The sequence below is a fragment of the Tyto alba genome, unplaced genomic scaffold (assembly GCF_018691265.1).
Source record: "Tyto alba isolate M040663 unplaced genomic scaffold, T.alba_DEE_v4.0 Super-Scaffold_21, whole genome shotgun sequence".
Taxonomy (NCBI): domain Eukaryota; kingdom Metazoa; phylum Chordata; class Aves; order Strigiformes; family Tytonidae; genus Tyto; species Tyto alba.
The window spans coordinates 5,679,324-5,700,321 of record NW_024881295.1 but is presented as its reverse complement, the minus strand read 5'-3'; the positions used below and the strand labels follow the sequence as shown (position 1 = coordinate 5,700,321).

Genomic DNA, 20,998 nt, shown 5'->3' with positions numbered 1-20,998 from the left:
CTAGCCACGCACCGCCCACTGCTGGCCCGGCACCGGCTCCTCCTCCTCCTCCTCCTCCTCCTCCTCCTCCTCCTCCTCCTCCTCCTCCTCCTCCTCCTGCCGCAGGGCCGGGAGGCGCGGAGCCGCCGTGGGGGATCATGGCGCCGCTGAGGGACTGCAAGGTGAGGGCAGCCGTGAGGCGGGGCGGGACGGGACGGTCTGAGGCGCCCGGCCCCGCCGCAGCGACCGAGCGTGGTCCCGCCGCTCCGCGGCCCCTGCTCCTGCCGGGCGCCCCGGGCCGGGCGGTGCCCTCCCCTCCGGGCCCGGCTGCGGCTGACGGAAGGGCGCGGAGGGGCAGCCCCGCTGTTGGGGCTCATCTCCCTTAACCCCCCGGTAACCCCGCGCTCGGGGTGGATTTCGGGCGGGGTGAGGCTGCTGCTGGGATCTGAAAATGGGGACGGGTCGCTGCACCCTTCCCTCCCGCCGGGGAAGCACAGCCGTGTCTGGCTGTCGCTGGGTCTTGTTCGTAGTGCAGACCGGTCCCACAGGTGCTCACCTGCCCTTTCGGTGGGCCTCAAAAGTGGGTCAGGCCTTCTTTTAACTCAAAACTAACTTCAAGTCCAAGGGTTCAAAATCTGTCAGCAGGAGCTAGTTACTGATTAGTCATTTGCATGCTTTCTTCCTGACAAAGTTCATGATCTCTGTCGCTCCTTTTGCTGTTGTTTTTTGGTTAATTAGGTGGGGGTGTGTGTGTGTGTGTGTAAAAAAAGAAGTCTTGAAGATCTTCCAAAAGGGTCATAGGTGCCTAAGCACCAGAGCTCTGGAGAGCTGCCACTTGAGTAATAGAGGATGTGCTAGTAGCAACCCGCAAAGAGCAGATTTCTCAGAGCCAGCTGGGATTCTAGCAGGGAAAAAGAAGTGCAAATAAACAGTCACCAGATCCCGTGACTGAACTCTTATCTTAAAGCAGGAGAAAGGGCAAGGCTTTGGTCTTGCCAAGGAGCAGTAAGAGCCAAGGCCATGGTGCTCTCCTCCAAGAGGCATCGCAGAGAAGAGTCTCCTCTGGAGTTGGAGAGGAAGGTTGTGGGAAGTTAGTGTAACAGAACTCAAAGGCAGCCTCTGTGGGAAAGGGAGGTGATAACTGTTTTACAAATGGCCCAGGCTGATTTTTACCTACTCAACTCCCTCTCTCATAGGTTTCTTTAGACACAGTCTGATACCTGAGTACAGACGAGCACCGAGACATGCGTCTCAAATAGTCTGAGCAGGACCACTTGTGCACGACCCAGAGGACAAGAGGTGCTGGGTCTTCTGTGCTCCCTGTAGGTCTTTGGTTCTTGGTTGACAACAACAGATTAGGTTTGGAGCAGATCTTTTATGTCTCTTTTGAGTCAGCAGCTATTATGGTGTGGTTCTTCCTTGCAGCCTGTTGTCCTGGTGCACTACCAAGAAGAGTAGCGACATATGTGATGTGATGCAGCCTTGCTGCCATCCTCCTGTTGCTGGAGTGGGAGTCTTCCAGTGAGGAGTGTGTTATGTGGGCTGTACCCTTCGCAGAGTGGAGGCTTTCTAGAGAGGATAAAAATAGCACGTACCTCAACTAGATCAGCAGTGACCTTAGTGATGGATGTAGGCCTTTTTTTACTAACCCTAGTTCTGCTTTTTTTTTCTGATGCTTACACACAGACGTTTTCATTCCTATGACTTTCAGCAACAGATCTCTTCAAAATGGGATGACATTTTCTACTTGGCAAGTACTTCAAGCTGTTGTGCAAAATGACCAGTGGCAAAGAGAGTTGCTTGAAACGGAGCTTGTTTTTGATGACTGGTGATGAGAGTGGTTCCTGGCCTATTTTGCAGGGCACCTTGAAAGGTGGCCTGTAAGTAGCGGGCCTAACCTTGCCACCCTCTTGACTTTTTTTCTTGACGCTGTTTCTGGATATAGTATGAGTTGTGAAGAAAACTTGTAATTTTATATTCAGGTCTAGTCTTTCAGGCTTGCAATTTGAACACTCAAGTAACTGAGCTGCTGGAATGTGAGCCTTTAATCCAATCACAGTGGGAAGGCTTTAGGATATATTAACATAGATGTCTTTCCCTGCTTGCTTAATATTTTTGACAGTTGGGTCATTAGAATGAGGAAATACATTAAAGTGTAAAATAAGACGAGCTGAGTTCTTGCAGCATCCACAAGGACTAATCCTCCATTAGAAGGAGTCTGAATTGGCTTGCCCCAGGTCTTTTTTTATGTCTATCCTGTACATTCTATGTACCGGAATAAAAATGGTGCTGAAGTGATTGGGCAGCTCCTCAAATGTGTGTATGCTTAAACAGGAATGTATATGGTGTGCTGAATGTAAGTCTGTGCTTGTGTCCTGGTTTAACCCCAGGCAGCAACTAAGCACCACCCAGCCACTTGCTCAGCCCCCCTGCAGTGGGATGGGAAAGAGAATCAGAATAGTGAAAGTGAGAAAATTTGTGGGTTGGGATAAAGACAGTTTAATAGGTAAAGCAAAAGATGCATGTACATGCAAAGCGAACCCAGGAATTCATTCATATCTTCCCACGGGCAGGCGGGTGCTCAGCCGTGCCCGGGAAAGCCGGGTTCCATCACACGTAATGGTTACTTGGGAATACAAATGCCATAACTCCAAATGTGCCCCCCTTTCCCCAGATTTATATGCCGAGCACAACATCATATGGTGTGGAATATCCCTGTGACCAGTTGGGGTCAGCTGTCCCAGCTGTGCCCCCTCCCAACTGCTTGTGCACCCCCAGCCTGCTGGCTGGCGGGGTGCTGTGAGGAGCAGAAAAGGCCTTGGCTCTGTGTAAGCACTGCTCAGCCATGAGGAAAACATCCCTGTATTACCAACACTGTTCTCGGCACAAGTCCAAAACACAGCATCATACAAGCTACTATGAAGAAAATTATCCTAGCTTGAGACGTTTACAGTCTTAAGGGCAATGATGGGTGCAGTATAAGAATGCTGAATGGAGAGTGATTATTAGAAATAAACCCAAACTTTATTTAAAAATATCTGAGTAGGTTGCCAAGGGAAGCACCTCAGCTTGTGAGGTGACAGTGTGGTTATGTGGCCATCCTGTGTAGGTAAGAAGGCCTGCAAGCAACTAGGGATTACATGCCTGTTTGCTGTAGACACATGAATAAGTTAAGCATTTTGAAATAGACATTGGATTTTTCATTTTGTTGCCTGAGTTACTGAAGTCACAATCATGAACCAGGGTGCTATAGCTGCTGCAGCTTAACTCCGCCATTAAGTGAACTGCACTTCTGCCTAATGAACACTTTTAATTCTGCAGCAGCAAGCCAGGAGATGTAGCACCTCAGGCAGTGTTACATAGCTTGTTAGGAAACTATGGCAGCCTGATTCTGCTTTGCATTTTAGCTTTATCAAATGCCCATGTTCTTCCTTTTTGTAAGGCCTATGAACAAGTCTGTGGTCCAAATTCTTTGGTAGCTTAACTCCAGCAAATTGGTGGATTTGCTCTGCCAGGCTGTTTGACCTGCAAGTTACTTAAGGTATTGGTTTAACTTACAAAAAGGCAGGGGTTTATTTTACCATGTCTCCACTTCACATGAAGTGTGTCTTCAGCAGGGGGACTAGTCAAAAGTTGAGTTGTAATGAATTAAGAATGGGTGTCTTGTTATGAGATGCGTAACTCATCAAGATTTTCTATTATACTTTGTAATTTTTGCTTCTTTATTCCCACTGCTAACCCTAATGAATTGAGTCTTCAGATGTAACTACAACTGCACAAAAGGTTTGTGTGTGTCTGCTTGCATTGTCCTTTCAGCTTTTGTTTAAATTTATTTATTAAAAAAAGCATAGTCTCAAAAACAAGTGTCTAAAATGAGTGGGTTTGTATTTGTTTGTTGTGCAGGCCTGGGAGGATGCTGGACTTGTTCTGTCCACGACTAGCAATGAAGCCTGTAAACTATTTGACGCTGTGCTGACCCAGGTATGACTGAGAAGTGTAAGAAAATGTGACTTGAAGGGACTCATGTATGAAACAGTCTTTGCTGTAGTTGGTGTTTAAATTTATCTGCTGAGAGCACCTCACAGTCAGGAGTTCAGCCATTAGCTGGCAGCCAAAAACCCGTGTAGCAGACGGCTATGCTGGGTGCTGCAGCTGTGGGGAAAACCTCAGCCAGTGTGCTCATCCTACTTGACACTGGAGAATCAACCAGTTGACAGAAACCACACAGAAATCCACGTGTTTTAGTTCTGCTGGTAGCTAAACTACATTAAAGAAAACAGTTTTTCTGTTTTCCTACTGTGCTAACTCTATCTGCATGCAAAGTTGGTCTTTTAGTCATTTGCCTTGCTTACTTTTGAACTTTAAACACCTAGGAGAATGAAAAGAAGCCCAATATCATCAGGCATTCTCGACTCTCTCTCTCTCTCTTTCACAGTATGCAACTTGGACCAATAATGAGAGCCTTGGAGGTATTGAGGGATGTCTCTCCAAGTTAAAAGCAGCAGATCCAAAGTTTAGTGAGTATAATCTTTAATTTTTAGCATGGAAAGTACTTGGTAATACCTGGTGTCTTGGTGTTTAACTTGCTTTGTTTATGCAAGGGAAAGGTGGCAGCTTAATAGAATTCTGTAAAACTTCTTCAGAAACTAGAGCAAGCTGGGATGGTTTTGTGTTTTTTTTTTTTTTTTTTTTTCAAGTCTTTTTAAACAGCTGTCATGAAAAGCCTCTAACTTCAGGCTTACGAGACTTTCTGGACCCCCTGTGACTACAAGTCAGTCTCGTTTAAAATAAACAACTCCCCCTCGTATTTCTGTAGAAATGAATGTAATGCTGTACAGCTCAACTTGTAATGCGCTGTTTTCTGTAGCAATGGGACATGTCATTGCTAATGGTTTGGAGTTGATTGGCACTGGAAGTTCAGTGCGGCTCAACAAAGAACTGGACAGTGCGATGAGAACGATGACGACGCTTTCAAAATCACAGCCCCTGACTGAGCGGGAGAAGCTTCATGTGTCAGCATTGGACATGTTTGCCAGGGGGTAAGTCCACTGTCATCCCACTTAAAGGACTGTGAAGAGCTTTAGCTACCACGGGTGGAAGCGATAGTTGGTAGCAGTGTTGCCTGACATTAGCTGACATCTAGCAAAGGGTCAGGGTGAGATGTCAGTGATTGTTCTTGAATTTATCTCTCCAAACTGTAAGTGCTGTGACTAGATAGTGAGCAGCACCATAGGAGGGAAAGTGGTCTATTGCCACTGCTTCATATCATTAAGCACTCCATGTTTTAAATCTGTCATAGATCCATCAGTGGACTATAGGGTTTAGAACTAGGAAACTAAATATTTGGCTACAGTAAGGTCCAATATAATAGAACACAGACTCAGATCCACAGAAGCAAAGCTACAAACAGACTTTTCTTCTCGCTGTTGTCTCCCTGTGTCAAAAACTATTTCCCCTGTAAAACAGGGAGATAGCAGTGTCAGAAGTGCTGTAGAGGTTCACTGTTCCATTCAATATGATGAATTTATGTGTGCTGCAGAAAGTATGGGATAATGATTCACTTATGATTTGTTTGTCAAGCAAACAGGTGAGCATGGATTTACCTCACGTATTTCTTAGCAAAGGTAAAGAGGAAGCTACTGAAGCCCTGTTACTATGGGTTTGATTCCCATTAGACGAGAGGGAAGGTGTCTTTGTGCATGTGAAGTTAGATTAATTATGTTAGGTCCCTGTAAAAACTGTTTAACCTTGTAGAAAAACTTTTAGATTCATGGTTTAAGCTTGTTTAATTTTCCTTGTATGTTACAGTGACCTCTTGTAACCCAAGGACATTTCTTTCAAAAGATTTCCCAAAAGGTGCTTGGTGAAGATAATGCCGTTATTACTTCAAAAAAGACTAAGAAATTGCTTCAAGGAAAAAAAGTCATTTGATATTGAATTTTCTATTTTTCAGAATAGCATAAATTCAGAACTAACAGTAGAGGCAGTTATGCGTGCCTTCTCTCAGCAATCAGAATATTTTTTTTTTATTTTTAGCCAGCTTCCGAAAGCTTGTGATCTATGGGAACAGATTCTTCAGAGCCACCCAACTGACCTGCTAGCCCTCAAATTTTCCCAGGACACTTATTTCTACCTGGGACATCATATACAGATGCGAGATTCTGTTGCCAGGGTTTATCCTTTCTGGACACCTGATGTGCCACTAAGCAGGTGGGTCATACTTCATTTTGAAAATTGCTGTTTATCTGGTGTGCCTGTACTTCATGGGTTTAAGTTCAGACACATCTAAATAACAGGATCTGTTGGAAACAGACATGTAGACAAAATCAAGGGCTTAGAAGTGAATCAAACCTGACCACAGCCAAAACATCTCTCCTGTATCCCTCTTGCCACTGTTGTTGAGGGTTTTTTCTTAAGTGAGACGTGGCTCAATTAGTAAATTTTGCTGTCAAATATAGCACATGACACATAACACACAGAACAAAAATACAAAGGATAAAATCATGTGCTCAGTGAGGGAGGGCAGTGGCAAAACTTCTTCAGGCTTTTATGTGTCCAGTTACTCACTTGAGGCTCACACTGTGCGTGATAGAGCACGTCAGTGGAAGGAAGAAATGAGTTGTAATGTGCAACACCAAAGTGTGGTTCTGAAATAAAACTTTGGGATATACCATAACAGCTGGTGCAGCAAAGACTGACAGGAAGGCAGAATTTTTAAACATTTCTTTAGTTCAGTCCTGAAAGTTTCAGTTTCCCAAAGTTAATTCAGGGTAGTCTGAATCTATTGACAAGTGAATGGTTAATAAAAACTGTTTTTTTTAAATTATTTTTAAGACCTGTTAAATTATTTGAAAGCTTTTAACTTTATGTAAAAATTAACATTAAATTATAAGACATAGAGATAGATGAATAGATGATCCACAGACAACCATAACTTTCTGAGTATTTTATGAACGTTGCTGTACACCAGTGCACTGTGTACCTCCTTATCCAGCACAATCTTGCCTCCTTTGTTTTTCTTCCACAAGCAGTGCAGAGAATACAGACTGAATGCTAACATAATAAAGCAGCTAACTGAGTACGCTGCAATCTCATGGCACAGAAAAGTAGTGTCAGGAGTATCGTTTTTCCAGCTGTGTTACCTCAACTCAGAAAAGTCTAAAACCCTTAGTTCTTTTTAGCTACAATATTCCGGTTTCGTTTGCTGGGAAAGTAAGACAACTTAGCAGTTTTGCCTGCATTTTTAGAAACTTTTCTAGACACCATGCTACAAAAGTGCAGGTTGTTGTCCACTTAACTGTAAAACAACAGGAAACAACCAAGATATGCCAAACATTTCTTGAAGTATGAAAACCTGGCAAGTACCCCTTGTCCTCAAACTTAGAGGCATATAGAGTTGCATGTGAATTGATATATTGGCAAAAAAAAAAAAATAAAATCAACTTTTATTCATCTGGATCCATGACATAAATCAGTTGCAACATACCCCACATGTTTTAGTAGTTCCTTTGCCTTAGGAGTTTAAAACCAAAATCCCAACAGGTATTTTGAGGAGCAGAAACATTCTGTTGTATTTTGCAATCTATGACTCTGCAAATACAATAGCACTGTTAAATATTTCTTAAAATTACTGCATCAGATATGTTTGTAAAAGCATATAACAGCCCTAATTTTCCTTTATGTTGGGCCTTTATGGCTTTATGGGGATGCTTTACAACCAGTTTTAAGGGACCACTTCACATAAAAGAACTCTCCTGTAGTTTTGTGGTGCTGGGGAAAGTGCAGAAGGCTAGGCTCATGTATTGCTTTCAGGACACTCAGATAACTTTGGTGACAGCACTGGCTTGCTTCCGACCTTCTACTTCTGCATCCTGCAACTGTTATGGAGATCAGCAGATTGTTCTGTGCAACTCTTAATTCCAGTTTATCTGAAGATGTAAATGGCAGTTCTCAAAACACTGGTGTTGTGCATCTTGTTACTGTTTCCCATGTTGGTGTCTCTGGGCCTCTCATTTGCTCTGAGATCTACTTAGTTGTTCTGTATTCTGCAAGCCTGCACCCTCCTTGTAACTTACATTGTAAGGACTGTTTTGAATTAAATGTTACTTCTAATACAATTTTCAGTCCTAGATTAAATGTAGCTCTAAAGGGATGATGTGCTGTTTTTTCCCCTTTTGCTTAGCTACGTGAAGGGCTACTACTCTTTTGGACTCATGGAAACAAACTTTTTTGATCGTGCTGAGGAGCTTGCCCATGAGGTAAACTGCCTGCTATTGGTGCTAAAAGGTTTTAGAGTTCTTAAACACAGTCTCTATCTCTGGGTGGTGGTTTGTGTGGGTGCCATGAACTAACTTTCTCCATCATCGCAGTTGTTAGTAGAGGTAGCAAAGAGATAAGGCTCAACAGGGAAATGCTCACAGTTTCATAAGAGACTATTGCTAACTATTCCTTAGAAAGATTCCCACATTTATGCCATACCATGGCAGTTTCATCTTGACTGTATTTCCTTCACTTGCTTATGATCATGCCTGTGTCAGAATACCCCTATAAAATTCATATATTATCCCATCAGCTGTTTCCCTCGTGTAATTGGCTCTTTGCTCCTATTAAAGAATGTTGGATTAGTTTGGTGTAATGTGCTCTTGACAATCCATCCTGTTTGGCTTCCCCCTCCCTTTTTTCCCAGGTGCCTGTTTCTGGATTATTGAACAATTAACTGTACAATGTTCCTGTGGATCAATATTAGCTGGCCTGCTTCCTTTTTATGAAGACACTAATTATACTTGACTTTCTCCAGTCTTTAGGATTATGCCTGTCCTCCAGGAGTCTCAGATATAATTAATCTCTAATGGTTTTTTTTTTTCCAAATTTCTGTTACATCAAATTGCTGAAAGTGACAACAAAGACTAAACGTTAACATTTAACATTTACTGGGTTAATGACTAACCTCACAAAATGCTTAAAACCCAGTGGGAGTTGTTGGAGCAAGAAAGAGAAATATGCTGAATACTTAGGGCTGGCCGTGTTGTTGAAGAAGAAATGATTACCTGCAAGGCACTGTGTCATGGAATATATTGTGCCTGTGCATGCAATTCTTTCATGGCTGATACTGATGCATGTCTGTGAAATAAAATGTAGTTTGATAATCTTCATCAAACCCTGCATTTTAAAGTGGTTTGCAGGTGTTCATCTCTATGCAGTAGAAGCTGGGAAGTGAACTCAGCCAATAAACATTTTCTTCCTTTTCTGCCTGGCTGTGGTTAGTTGGAATGGTACAGGGATGTACTTAACATGCAACAAATAAAAATTAGTCTATTGTTTCTGTATCAGCAGTGATAAATAACGTTATTTGCAAGTTTGTAAGCTTCATCTCATTTTCCCTTTTTTCACTCACAGGCTTTGGCTATAAATCAGACAGATGCATGGTCTGTTCATACTGTAGCTCACATAAATGAAATGAAAGCAGAGGTGAAGAAAGGGTTAGAATTCATGAAGGAAACGGAAACCAACTGGAAGGTAAACATTCTTGTAGCATCTCTGAAAAAGCTTCTTCTAGGTCTTCTTTATCTCCTTCAGCCAAATTCTTGATTCCTCTGCATGCAATTCCTTCCTTTCTGCTGATGTGTTACAAGCAATACAAAGTTTACGTATGAGAAGAAACCATCACTTGAGGTGCTGTTACTATCCAATGCTACTTTTGAAGCAAGGGGCAGGAAAAAATGGTATATTATGAGGGACACATACTGTGGAGTGCTTTAAATCATCATTACTATGGCTGCTGAGATTACAGACATGGCAAACTTGTCAATAGGCCAGGATTCACACGAAGTCTGTCCTCTCACACTGCCTTATTTTAGCTAGGAATGTTGTAGTAAATACTTCTTTTCAACAACTATGTGTGGTTTGTGTGTGTGCACGTAGCTTCTAATCACCTCCACCAGGAAAAAGGTATTTTACATCTCATAAAGATGTGGCCATTGCAGACAGGTGAAACACCAGATGTGAAAATTTTGATTTATTCAGATGTGATTTATTTTGTGTTTTATAAAAGTAAAATGACCACTACCACTGGTATTTTCACAAGCTTTTTGCTTGGACTGAGATGAGCACTGAGAGTCAGTCAAGGAACCTGGTTAAATCTCTTCACAGAAACCTAAGGTGACGTGTGAAATGACACAGTCAAATCAAATGTTTTAGAAGACTCCTGACCTGTTTGTTTGCTTCTGGACTGGGAAGGATTTTTAAAGGTCAACTGTAAAGGAAAGAGCAATGATGCTTTTGTCTCTTTTCTAGTGTACTAAAGTTACTTTATATATCCAGCATATTTTAGTATCTCTCACAGTACCGAACAGGTTAATTAGTCTGTCATATGGTTCTTTGCTGTAAGTGAAGCTTAATTTTTATTTGTGTTGAACAGCATGTGTTTTCCCAGTGATTAAGTATGTTATATTCCGAGCAGAAGGCTGTGAGGTTTGAGTTTGTTAGAACCCACAAGAGTCTATTTTAGAGTCACCTGAGCTGACCAGTCCACCTCAGACAAAGAGCAGAGCTGGATAATGAGACTAGGAGTGTTTATTTTGCACTTTTTTTTAAGTTAAGCATTCAGATATTGAGCTCGGAAGTGCAGGCAGAAAGCCCTTGCTTGAGGTTCCTAGCTGTCATTTCCCAAAGAGCATTTTGTCCTTTAATATATTATTTTTAATGAAACAGTGATGCAGGGGACTGACAGTTTGGGTGATGCCTTAAAAACCCCCAATCAGTGACTTTTGGATCTATTTTTGAACTCTGTTTCTTAAAATAGTTGCATGCCTCTGTGACTCATAGCCTTTATTCAAATAAAATAAAGTGCAAGATCAGTAAGTAGAATTGTCTAATGTACCTTTGTGCCTGACCCAGTATAGTTAAGATCTGTAACAGCTGACATTGTCATAATGATAATGTGTATAATCACTTTTTCTGTGCAGTATTTTTCATCTTAAACATCATGAACACAGTGTTAAACTGTAAGCACCTGAAGAAAAAGCAGGTCTCTTGAAGGGCTTTATTAAGATTGCTTGTATTTGGCCTGGTGATTTGAAATTTTTATTTGTTTTCTTTTAATGACCAGGATTATCTATTTGTATCTCCACAGTATTCAGGCTCTTTCTGTTGCTTTCAATTAATCTCCTTCCTTCCCAATAAGAGGGGCAAAGATTTTGTACAGGTTTTCTTTACAGAGTATTTTATTTTATTTATTCTTCCAGGCGCTTTCCCCTGCATTCCCCTCCCCCCCCCCCCCCCCCCAGAAATCAGATGCCATTTGTTTTTTATGTATATTTCAGAAAAAAATCAAAAGGGGCAAATTATCTTGCCAGAGAGGACCTCTCCCTCTCTGCTAGTGCTGTTTATTATTAAATGGCAGTGGTTTTTCTCCTAAGCTGTTGTGGTGAGTTCCCACAGCCTGCTTTTATTTATTTATTTTACAAGGCCACTTCTCCTTCAGCAATTTAATCTCATTCAGAACTCAAAATCAGCAGCATGAAAGAGGTTTTGTTTTATTTAGTGAGTTAATCCCATGTTCTTGTTTGTATGACATTTGAAATGGTAGTATGATATTAAACTTGATATTACCAAGTTTGTGGCAGGCAGTTAACACTTCAGTTGCTCGGGTTTGGTTTGTGATTTAATATTAAACAAGTAAAGGTTACTAGAATGTTTAGCTTAACACCATAAAGCTCTGACATTCACTGGAAACCTTTGTGCTGCCTGAAAGTGGGTGTTACAGTTGTCACCATGAAAATGAAGATGCTTTTTCCTTTTGTCAGAACATTAACTGCAGCACTGGGGGAGAACGTGAGGAGAGGGCTGAACCTTTCTGGTATTTTAATTTTCACCAAAGGATTATGGAATTATATTCCTGTTTGTCTATTCTCAATGCAGTCATAAAAATGAACTGCAATGACATTGGCTTGTAGTGCAGGCTAGGGAGGAGTATTTGAAGTTCTGGTGCCAGCTGAAGAGGACAGTGCAAAGTTGGTACAGGCCAGCAAAGATTCATCTCATCTGATGAACTGCCACTGTGTTTGGTATCCAGTGCAGCTCCTCTCGTCTGTAGTAAAACATATGTTTAAGAAGTGATTCCCCTCTGTCTGAGATGGGTGTCTAAATAGGTGGGATGAAGGGCCCTCGTAAGGTGGGTATCCCTCTCCACTATCTATCCAGGTTACTTTAGGCAAGACACCTACATTTTAGATGAGTCAAATCTTACTCTTGTTCTAGATGTGGGGGTTTTTGCTAAGGAAGAAAAATGTGCTGCAGAAGGGTGAATTCTGAGGCATCCAAGTGAAATTATTCTCTGGAAAATGACATGGGGGATACCTTGTTTTTGAGGTGTCTCCCTGAATAGCTGCAGTGACAGATGTGTCAAATGAGAAGGTATCCTGCCCAGCTGATTTAAAGTTCTTGTCTCTTCTGTCTCATTAAATACTCAGTTTTGCTGAAGAAGGAAACGGAAATCTGAGTAGGTATGTTTCAATGGAAAGTTATTTTGTAAATAATACTTTCTCTTCTTTTTTTTTTTTTTTTTTTTTTTTTTCCCCAGAACAGTGATATGCTTGCTTGCCACAATTACTGGCACTGGGCTTTATACTTTATTGAAAAGGTATGTGATATTTTCATACAAGTGTTTTACGGTCCAGATAATTCAGCTAATGCTGTTTAAAAGGCAGACCTAACATCTGTAGGTTTTTTTCAGCTATTTAAAGGGATGTTTTTATAAAACAGCATAATGCCGTTTTTACAAGCTAGTCCTTTTTTTACAATTATTTTCAGAAGTTTTAATTACATTGGTGAAGGTTCCAGGATCTTTGTTAGAATGTTGAAAAATTGCTGTGAGACTATTGCATGTTTGAAGATCAAATAGTCTCACTAATCATACTTGGCAGTTATTTGATAGAAAGATGAATTTGGATCTCTAATTTTCAGTCAAAAATTAAGAAAATTCTCTTCAAATTCAATAATTTGCTGGCCCCAAAATTTGCTGATGATAAGAAAGAGACAGTAAGCTCTAAATTTGGTCACCAATGTTATTAATCATTATTGTTACTAATTCTTGTTATTGAAACCGTTTAAAAATTGTTCTAATTTTACCCAACCTGTCAGATTGCAGTGCAGAATCTCTTTGGATTTAATGATGCTTGGTACTTTTGGGGTTCAGTTCATTAAGGAGATAAATGTGCCATCACTGGGAAGGCAGTGTACTTCTGTCAGAAAACAGAGTAACTTGCGTGTGTTCAGTACTATTTACATAGAAGGAGCATAATTCTCAATAGTACTCGAATAGCTTCTTTATTTTGCCACCCTCTATTTATACAACTTTTTTGTAGTCTCCTTAGAATTCTTTTTCTTCCTAACTCTTTGCATATGCCATGGGATGCACTAATTTTTGCAAAAATCCCCGAAAGGAACATTAGAATGAGAGGCAACACCTTGTATTTCTCCTTCATGTGTCACTTATACCAGTATTGGTACCTCTGATGAAATGAAACCTAAACATACTGATTATTTTGCCTAGTAAATCCTGGTTTATTTTAGGCTCCATTCTTTTAATACCTCAAGGTTTCCTTGACTCGGTTTATTTTGATCAAGTCAGGAGGCAGTTGTGAAGTAATATTATGGTATCTATGACTGAAACATATGCTGTATGTATGTCTTTGGTTACTATCAGTCACTTTTGGTTACTCTATCTGAGCGTTAACCATGCAGTCTTCATTTGATTTTACAGGGTGAATATGAGGCCGCTTTGACAATTTATGACAATCATGTGAGTAGGGACCTTTTTTTCTTTACTGAGAACATGCTTAAGACCACAATATGTGCTTTCTTCCTTTTTTCTGTATGGGATTGAAACCTATCACAGTGTGCTATATATGCATATATATTATTTACACCTGCTGTTACAGTTTTTTAGGGAAACTTCCTCAGTGCTTTCGGGTAAAATGCCCAGAAGTCTTGTGTGTTACATAGTTCAAGTGTTTCTTACACTTGTGCTTGAAAGAGCTACAGTGGCACTGCTGGTACCATTTTCCATTCTGTCTGTGTTTCTTATTCATGCTTTTTAAAAGAATGCAAAGTATTTTTTTCTATAAAGTCAAGTTACCTGTACAAATAACTGATTTTGCATGCTAGGCACTAAGTCCCCAGAATCATGTATTTTCATTCCTAGTTAATTTGTTATAGTTCTTTACTGTCTGGGTTTCAACACAATCTTTGTAAATAAGCGATATCAAATTAGATAGGATAACATATCTTTGTAAGGATTATGAAACTAATGAAAGCATTAAGAAAGCTGCTGGGCAGACTCCTGTCCACTAACCTCAGCAAAGTGAAATAATAATTATGGCACTATTTTGGAAAAAAATAAAATACTTTTCTGACTCTCCATACTTACTGAGTTTAACTTCATGACAGGGAGAACACCACAAATGAAGCAGTGTGTTTGTCATTGCAAATTGCTGTATTCAGGAAAGATGCAATTAGGGCTATTGCAAAACAGGTATTTTTGAATGAATAAAAAAGGTAAAATTAATTCTCTGCTGTGAAAATAAGTTTGATTATCTGAGTAAGTTCCCACTGGCACAGAAGTCAGGCAGCTTATGAATACCTGTGATTACAGATTGCTCCCCGGTGTCTGTCAAGTGGAAGCATGCTGGATGTAGTAGATAACTGTTCGATGCTCTACAGGCTTCACCTGGAAGGTAGGGTATCCACCTGCCATCCTTTTTTAAAACTGTAAGGGGAACAGTTTTCTTGTTGCCTCCCCCCTTCCCCCGCCTTGCATGTTGGAGAAGTATTTAAATATACATATATAGCAAGCTTGGTCAGTGTTACGAAAGAAATCTTCTGTTCTGCTCTTGAGAAAAGCCTCCAATATGAAACTCATAATAATGTCCATAACCTTTATTCTTCCCAAGAGCTTTTTTTTTTTTTTTTTTTTCCCCATGCCAGGATGGTATTTCATTCAACTCAAGCTAGCATAGGTCACCTACTTCTTTTTTGACAAATTCACTTCTGTTGTCCCTGGAGATTTGAGGCTGAACAATGAAGTGCATAAGCCTCTAAAAAGCTGCAGACCTTCCTTGAAGTAAATTTCAAGTTATATACTTTGTTTTGCTACGGATTGAAATAGCTAGTACATGTGTATTAGCCTCTGGCTTTTGTATACTCTCTCAACTCACTGGCATTTCTCCTTAACTTTTTTAAGCTTGTGTTTATACACTAGAGTTCACGAAGGGGGGGCAACAAGGGATGGGCATTATTTTTACAGTATTCTTCTAAAACACTAATGATGCACTGGGTTTGTTTATGAAATGCATCTTACCACTCTGGTTTTTGATTGCTACAGATGACTAATTGTGAGCATCATCTCCAGGGAGACATGAGCAATCTCATAATAAAGCCAGAACCTCATGTAAAGCGATCTAGAATATTGGTGATGAATTACTGACAGTCAGTAAACTCTTTGCCCAAATACTGCAGGCTGCAGCTGAGCATTGCTGTATAAATTTTGCCACATCAGGGAATGTTTTCTTGAGTTTAATAGGAATGCTGTTTATCCTGGGTGACTGCAGGTGTATGGCAGAGTCATGCTTTTTTGCATATGGTATTTTTATTGAGAAAAATATTTTTTACTCTTAGGTGTAAAGCTTGGAGACAGGTGGAACAATGTTCTCAAGCTTACAAAGAAGCACACCAGAGATCACATCCTTCTGTTCAATGATGTGCACATCTTGATGTCCTCACTTGGAGCCAAAGACCACAAAACTACTGATGAGCTTTTAACGACTCTTCAGGAACTTGCCAAGTAAGCAAGTGAATTAAAGTATTCAATTCAATAAATATTTTGTCCTCTGAACTTTAAGGTGATAATGCCTCTGGCTTGCCGAAGCACTACAACATACTCTCCTCTGCTTTAGCATGTCACTGGGACATGCCTGGTTTAAATAGGCAAATCTCCAGTTAGGAGATTCCTATAATTATTTCTTTTTTGAGTTAACATCTAGAGGGGTTTCTGATCTTGTTAAGCAGAAATCTCTTATGTTTGGGGTCATGGACAATAACTGAACAATTGCTGTATATAATTCCTTTCAGTGGATTGACACTAAGCATGTTATGTACAGTGAATAAAGTATGTCACCTGCATATTAGTAAGGGCATCCTACAATATATGTCGGCTCTCTATGGTGATTCTTTTTTGCGCTGGTTTAAAAGGTTCTTTAATAATAGAGCGTTACCTGGTAGTGATATTCTAATAGCTACTGTCTGATGTGCTGTGAAGTACCTCTGCAGGAAGTTGTATTTAAAGTACTGCTAGAGTAATAATAGAGTATGTTTTCCTTTCAAATTAAATTATCTGAAAATTTTGAATATTTAAGTATTTCATCTAAAGAATGGTTTTTTTGTGTTCCCTTATGTATTAAATAACTGTAAATTGCTTTTTTTTTGAGGGGTTGATACATAGATGCTTCAAATGCAATTTACTTCCCCCACACCCTGTTTTTCCTCTGTTTCAGCACTTATTGCTTCCCTTGCCTTGAAAAAGAAGGAAAGAGAACCTGAAATTTTCACTATTTGTTCCTGACTGTAATACCCATGAATCAAAAATAATAAAAAAGAAATGTATTTTTTAGGAATACCTATGAAAACAAATAACTGTCAAATCAAGCCTAAGCATGTCTGATTTGACTAAAGTAGGAAATGGCAAATATCTTTTATATAAGTATATAAATATATGTAAGTATATAAAATAGCACATGCACACCACTTTAGGGAAGCTTTAATGAACATATGGTACACATCCTTTCACCCAGTGCTTCCTTTTGCCTGTGTGTTCAGCCTTCTGTAGTAATACAGCTGTACATTTTTAGCTGTAGTTTGCAGTATTATAAAGCTTAATTTTATTGTTTGAGAAAACAGACTGTAAAATGAAGGGATTGTATTAATGAATGGATTAATTTATGTGTATCACAAATACGTAATAGCTAAATGCTAGCTAAGATGCATTTTGTACGTGTTAAAAAAGCAGTCATAAAACTTCGGCACAAACAGCAGTCATGCTTGGCTTTTCATTAATATTTTTCCTTAGCTTTTGTGATTTAAAGTTGACAAGAATTTATTTTGTAAAGCCTTCCATGGCGCTCTCTGGTGGTTGGTATCACATGCTTATTTTCATGGATGGAAGTGCTAGTTAACGCAGGGGCTATGTTGTTCTTCATGTGAATCAATACTTCAGAGCAGTTGCAAGAGAAAGGAAAATGAAAATCAGCTTCCATTCCTGTGTGTTTTCTCAGAGAGCTGGAACGAATGTTTAGATGAAGAATTGTTTCATCATTTTAATTGTTAAAGTCAATCTGCTTACTTGAAATGCACACCCATTGTGCACTTCTAACTTTCCAGGATGCCATATTTTGCTTAAGGAATGATAAACACGTAGGGCAACACTGCATACTGAAAAATCAACATGGACCTAGTGGAAGAAATGGGAAATTTGTAATACTGACTCAAGGAGGAGAGCACAGAGTATGCTCTGGGTTTGGTAAATTTAAGGTACTAGTGCAGGAGTGTGACTCTCGGCTGTCATTGCAAGCACTCAAAACAGAGGTAGTGTTAAAGATTTAATTGGAAAATTTACAGAAAAATCTGTTCTAAACAATGGATAGAATGTATGGAATTGAACCTTGCGCTGTATGCTCAGGAGTCATTTATATTGCTTGGGATAGAAAGCCCTCCTCCCCTCGTATTGCCAGCCAACCTTTGGCACTGAAGTGGCACTACCTCCAAAGCCTGATCCCTGTCAGCTGCTTCTGTAGCAGTGGAAAAACACAATTCCACGTTGTCCTGCAGAGGTATTGTCTACAGACCAAAGAGCCACACTTCGGTTACTCGTGTTTTTACTTTTTTTTTTTTTTTTTTTTAATATTGGTAAGGACGCCTGCTAAAACGTATATGTTGTCTGCAGGCGTATTATCATGCAGTATGCCTCTTCCACTCTTAGATGGGTTAGGATACATGCCCTAGAAAAGAAGTAGTAACTGAAGAGCTAGCTGTTCTGTCATGGTTAGAAAAAAAGAGCAGACTTTGAGAGCTGTCACTGGGAATACAAAAATATTACAAAGGCAGCGAGGCACTGGGCTGTGCGGTGAGCTGGTTTGCAAGATTATTATTTGGAGCTGTCTGCAAGGGACTGATTGCCACTTTTGGCAGGGGTGAGGGCAGTTAAAGAACTAGCAGTAGGATGTTCTGGTGAGATTATCAGAAGAGAAACTGCATTTTTTTCACTTTTCTAGCCAAAACTGTTTATTGCAAAGGCAGGAGGGGTTGGGCTCGTGCCTTTTGTGGATATATTCAGAATGAAAACTGGTTGATCGATGAGTAACAAAAAGGTGAAAGCAACATAATCACACCAAAAGATACTCTCTAAAAAAAATAAATGAAACATTAGGCTTTTTTACAGTTAAATAAATAATAATAAAAAAAATCTGTCTGCAGGCAGTGACAGACTAGCACTGAAATATGCATATTTATAATTTGACTTGTGGGAGTTAACCACTTTCTCATTCTACAGAGCACCTTGTGAAGACCATGAGCTTTCCCTGGCTCCTAGTCTGGGGTTGCCTCTGTGCCAGGCTTTTGTAGAGTTCGAAAAGGGAAATTGTGACAAAGCTGTAGACCTGCTGTACCCAATCCGTTATCAGCTAATCCAACTGGGAGGCAGTAATGCGCAGGTAAAGGAAATCAATAAGAGACTTTCTGATGTGACTTAATCCTCTTTTAGTAGCCTCCATTAGGCACTTTGTTAACACTTAATTCTTATAAAGTGAAAAGCTAAACTCTGATTGTGACTGAATCCCATTTACACTTACTAGCAGTGTTAGCTATTTGATTTTTCTTGTTGATACGTTTCCTTCCTCAGTGGTTTTAATAATTTGGTAAACAAGGTATTGTAACCAGCAATGCTTTATAAGCTACTTCTGACTTTGTATTTTTGCTGACTTCTTTTTTCAGAGGGATGTTTTCAGCCAGTTACTGATTCATGCTGCTTTAAATTCTAAATCACAAGCCAAACAAAACCTTGCAAGGTGAGAGTACTTCTGATCAATATTTGTTGAAGTAGTAGTGTTACTAAAAGCAAGAATTAGCAAGTATACTCAAACCAATAAATGAAGGCTAAAATTATATGTGAGCGTTTGTGTTAAATGTAGCAACATTTAACTAGGATAAAAGGTGCAATAATAGCTTCCAATCCAAAAGTACACTCTCGTGGTCTGGGTGAATGATCTGTATTTGTTCAAGGACAGTTGATTTTCAAATGGTTCTGTCTTAAAATGTGGCCTCCTGCCTGTTGATCAGTGTACGTAATGGACTCCTGTGAACTGCTGAAAATCAAACCTGTCCTAGTGATGACATCTGCTTTATTGGGAAACAAGACTTGCAGAGTCTGATACGTGAGCTTGCTGTAGTACAGATCACAAGAGCCTTGTTTGGTGAAATCGTAGCTGCTGCTTATTCACCCGTACCGAGTTCTGTTGTAGTGGCTGGGTCTGCCTGTGCACTTAAAATAGTGGCTCCTTGGGAAAATACGAAACCTTGACTGTTTCCCTCCTGAGGTTTCCTTGAAACATAAAAATTAGGTACAATATCAAAATGATTCTTCTGTGCCCCCTGATCTCTGGGTGCTCATTTTCAGTTTCTGTCAGTGTTGAGAGCAATGCTGTTCTGCCTAAACTTACTGCTGGGCCAGATGTTTCCAATAAGGGAAATCTGCACCTCAAGAGCAGGTCCTTACGTACTGTCTTCCTCCTCTTACAAGGATCTTGTTGGTGATCTCACAGGAAAACGGATATACTCATGACCTTCGTGTTTCTCTCCTGCCTCTTCTCCTTTCTCAGGTGCCTCCTGAGAGAACGGGATGTGATGAGACCAAATTCACCAATGACGGAGCGACTTATTAGGAAGGCAGCAGCCGTTCATTCAATGGCATAAAAACCTTTCATCTGTGCTTCAGCTGAAAGAGCAATAAGCTTACCAATCAAAGTCTGGGTGCAGGGAGTGGAGGGGTGCTATGCTGTAAACCATGCTAGAGATTCACGGTAGGTAAGTCAGAGATCTGACAACAGTTCTCTTAAAATACAGAGCTGTTGTGTTTCAAGAGGTTGTACCTTAGACGATTCCACAAGAAGGAAGAAGATAACCTGGTGCTAACGCACAGCTTTCTAGAGCTTCCTGGGGCACTGCTTTTCTGGTATATTTTTCTGAAAGTTCCCTCTGACCCTGATTATATACAGTGGAGTAACAGTGCCTGAATTTCAGTCATTTGTTGGCCCAACTTGTTACTTCATTAATATGTTAAATAATCAGTTAATTGCTCAGGTAATTCAAATGGACTTTTTAAACATAACTAATAGGAACGTAGGGGGCCAGAGCCAATACAGGCATCAACTGAATTCCATATCAAGCTTCCAGTCCATTTGGGCATGAGTCACAGACTCTGGCATTACAGATCTGTCTGCATTCAGGATCTCTTTCCAGGTGCATATTTTTAAACTCCCCCTATAAAATGTTAAACCTTTTATTTTCAATATAGCACCTAAATGTTAAACCTCTTATTTTCAATATAGCACCTCAGAGCTTTCTGAAATTACTACGTGAATGAAACCAGGCAAGAGGCATAATAGTTGACTGCGTCTATTCTAATACGAGTGCTCCCTTGGGACTTTTAAGTCTTTCAGGAAAAAAAAAAAAAAAAAAAAAAAAAGCCTGGATTTCAGCTAAACCAGTACCATCTCAATGGCAGTTTGGACTGGAGTCTTTGTGCTCACCTGAGCTTTTGGAAAGTCAGGACATACTACCATCCCAATAGCATGAGTTCCTACATGTCAGCAAAGTAGAGTTTAAAACCAATGTTAAAACGTGCACTTCATCGAGGTATCTCAGAGCTGGTAGAGACTGGAAGGGAGCTTCTGCCACAGAAAGAGAGCTAAGG

The 20,998-nt window shown here is 40.1% G+C and overlaps 1 protein-coding gene across 2 annotated transcripts; it reads left to right on the top strand.

Annotated features, from left to right (window-relative positions):
• The first annotated feature begins 81 nt into the window (after positions 1 to 81).
• On the top strand, positions 82 to 20,643 carry TTC38 (tetratricopeptide repeat domain 38). Of its 2 annotated transcripts, XM_042795205.1 has the most exons (15): positions 109 to 161; positions 3,733 to 3,762; positions 3,883 to 3,960; positions 4,415 to 4,496; positions 4,847 to 5,018; positions 6,016 to 6,189; positions 8,162 to 8,237; positions 9,376 to 9,495; positions 12,560 to 12,619; positions 13,742 to 13,780; positions 14,633 to 14,714; positions 15,655 to 15,820; positions 18,581 to 18,740; positions 19,021 to 19,094; positions 19,905 to 20,643. In XM_042795205.1, the coding sequence occupies exons 1-15, from the start codon at positions 138 to 140 to the stop codon at positions 19,996 to 19,998; spliced, it is 1,431 nt and encodes a 476-aa protein (XP_042651139.1). In that variant the 5' UTR covers positions 109 to 137; the 3' UTR covers positions 19,999 to 20,643. The 2 variants fall into 2 exon arrangements, with proteins under 2 accessions (XP_042651140.1, XP_042651139.1); XM_042795206.1 differs by lacking the exon at positions 3,733 to 3,762 and having other exon boundaries at positions 82 to 161.
• Positions 20,644 to 20,998: the final 355 nt, after the last annotated feature.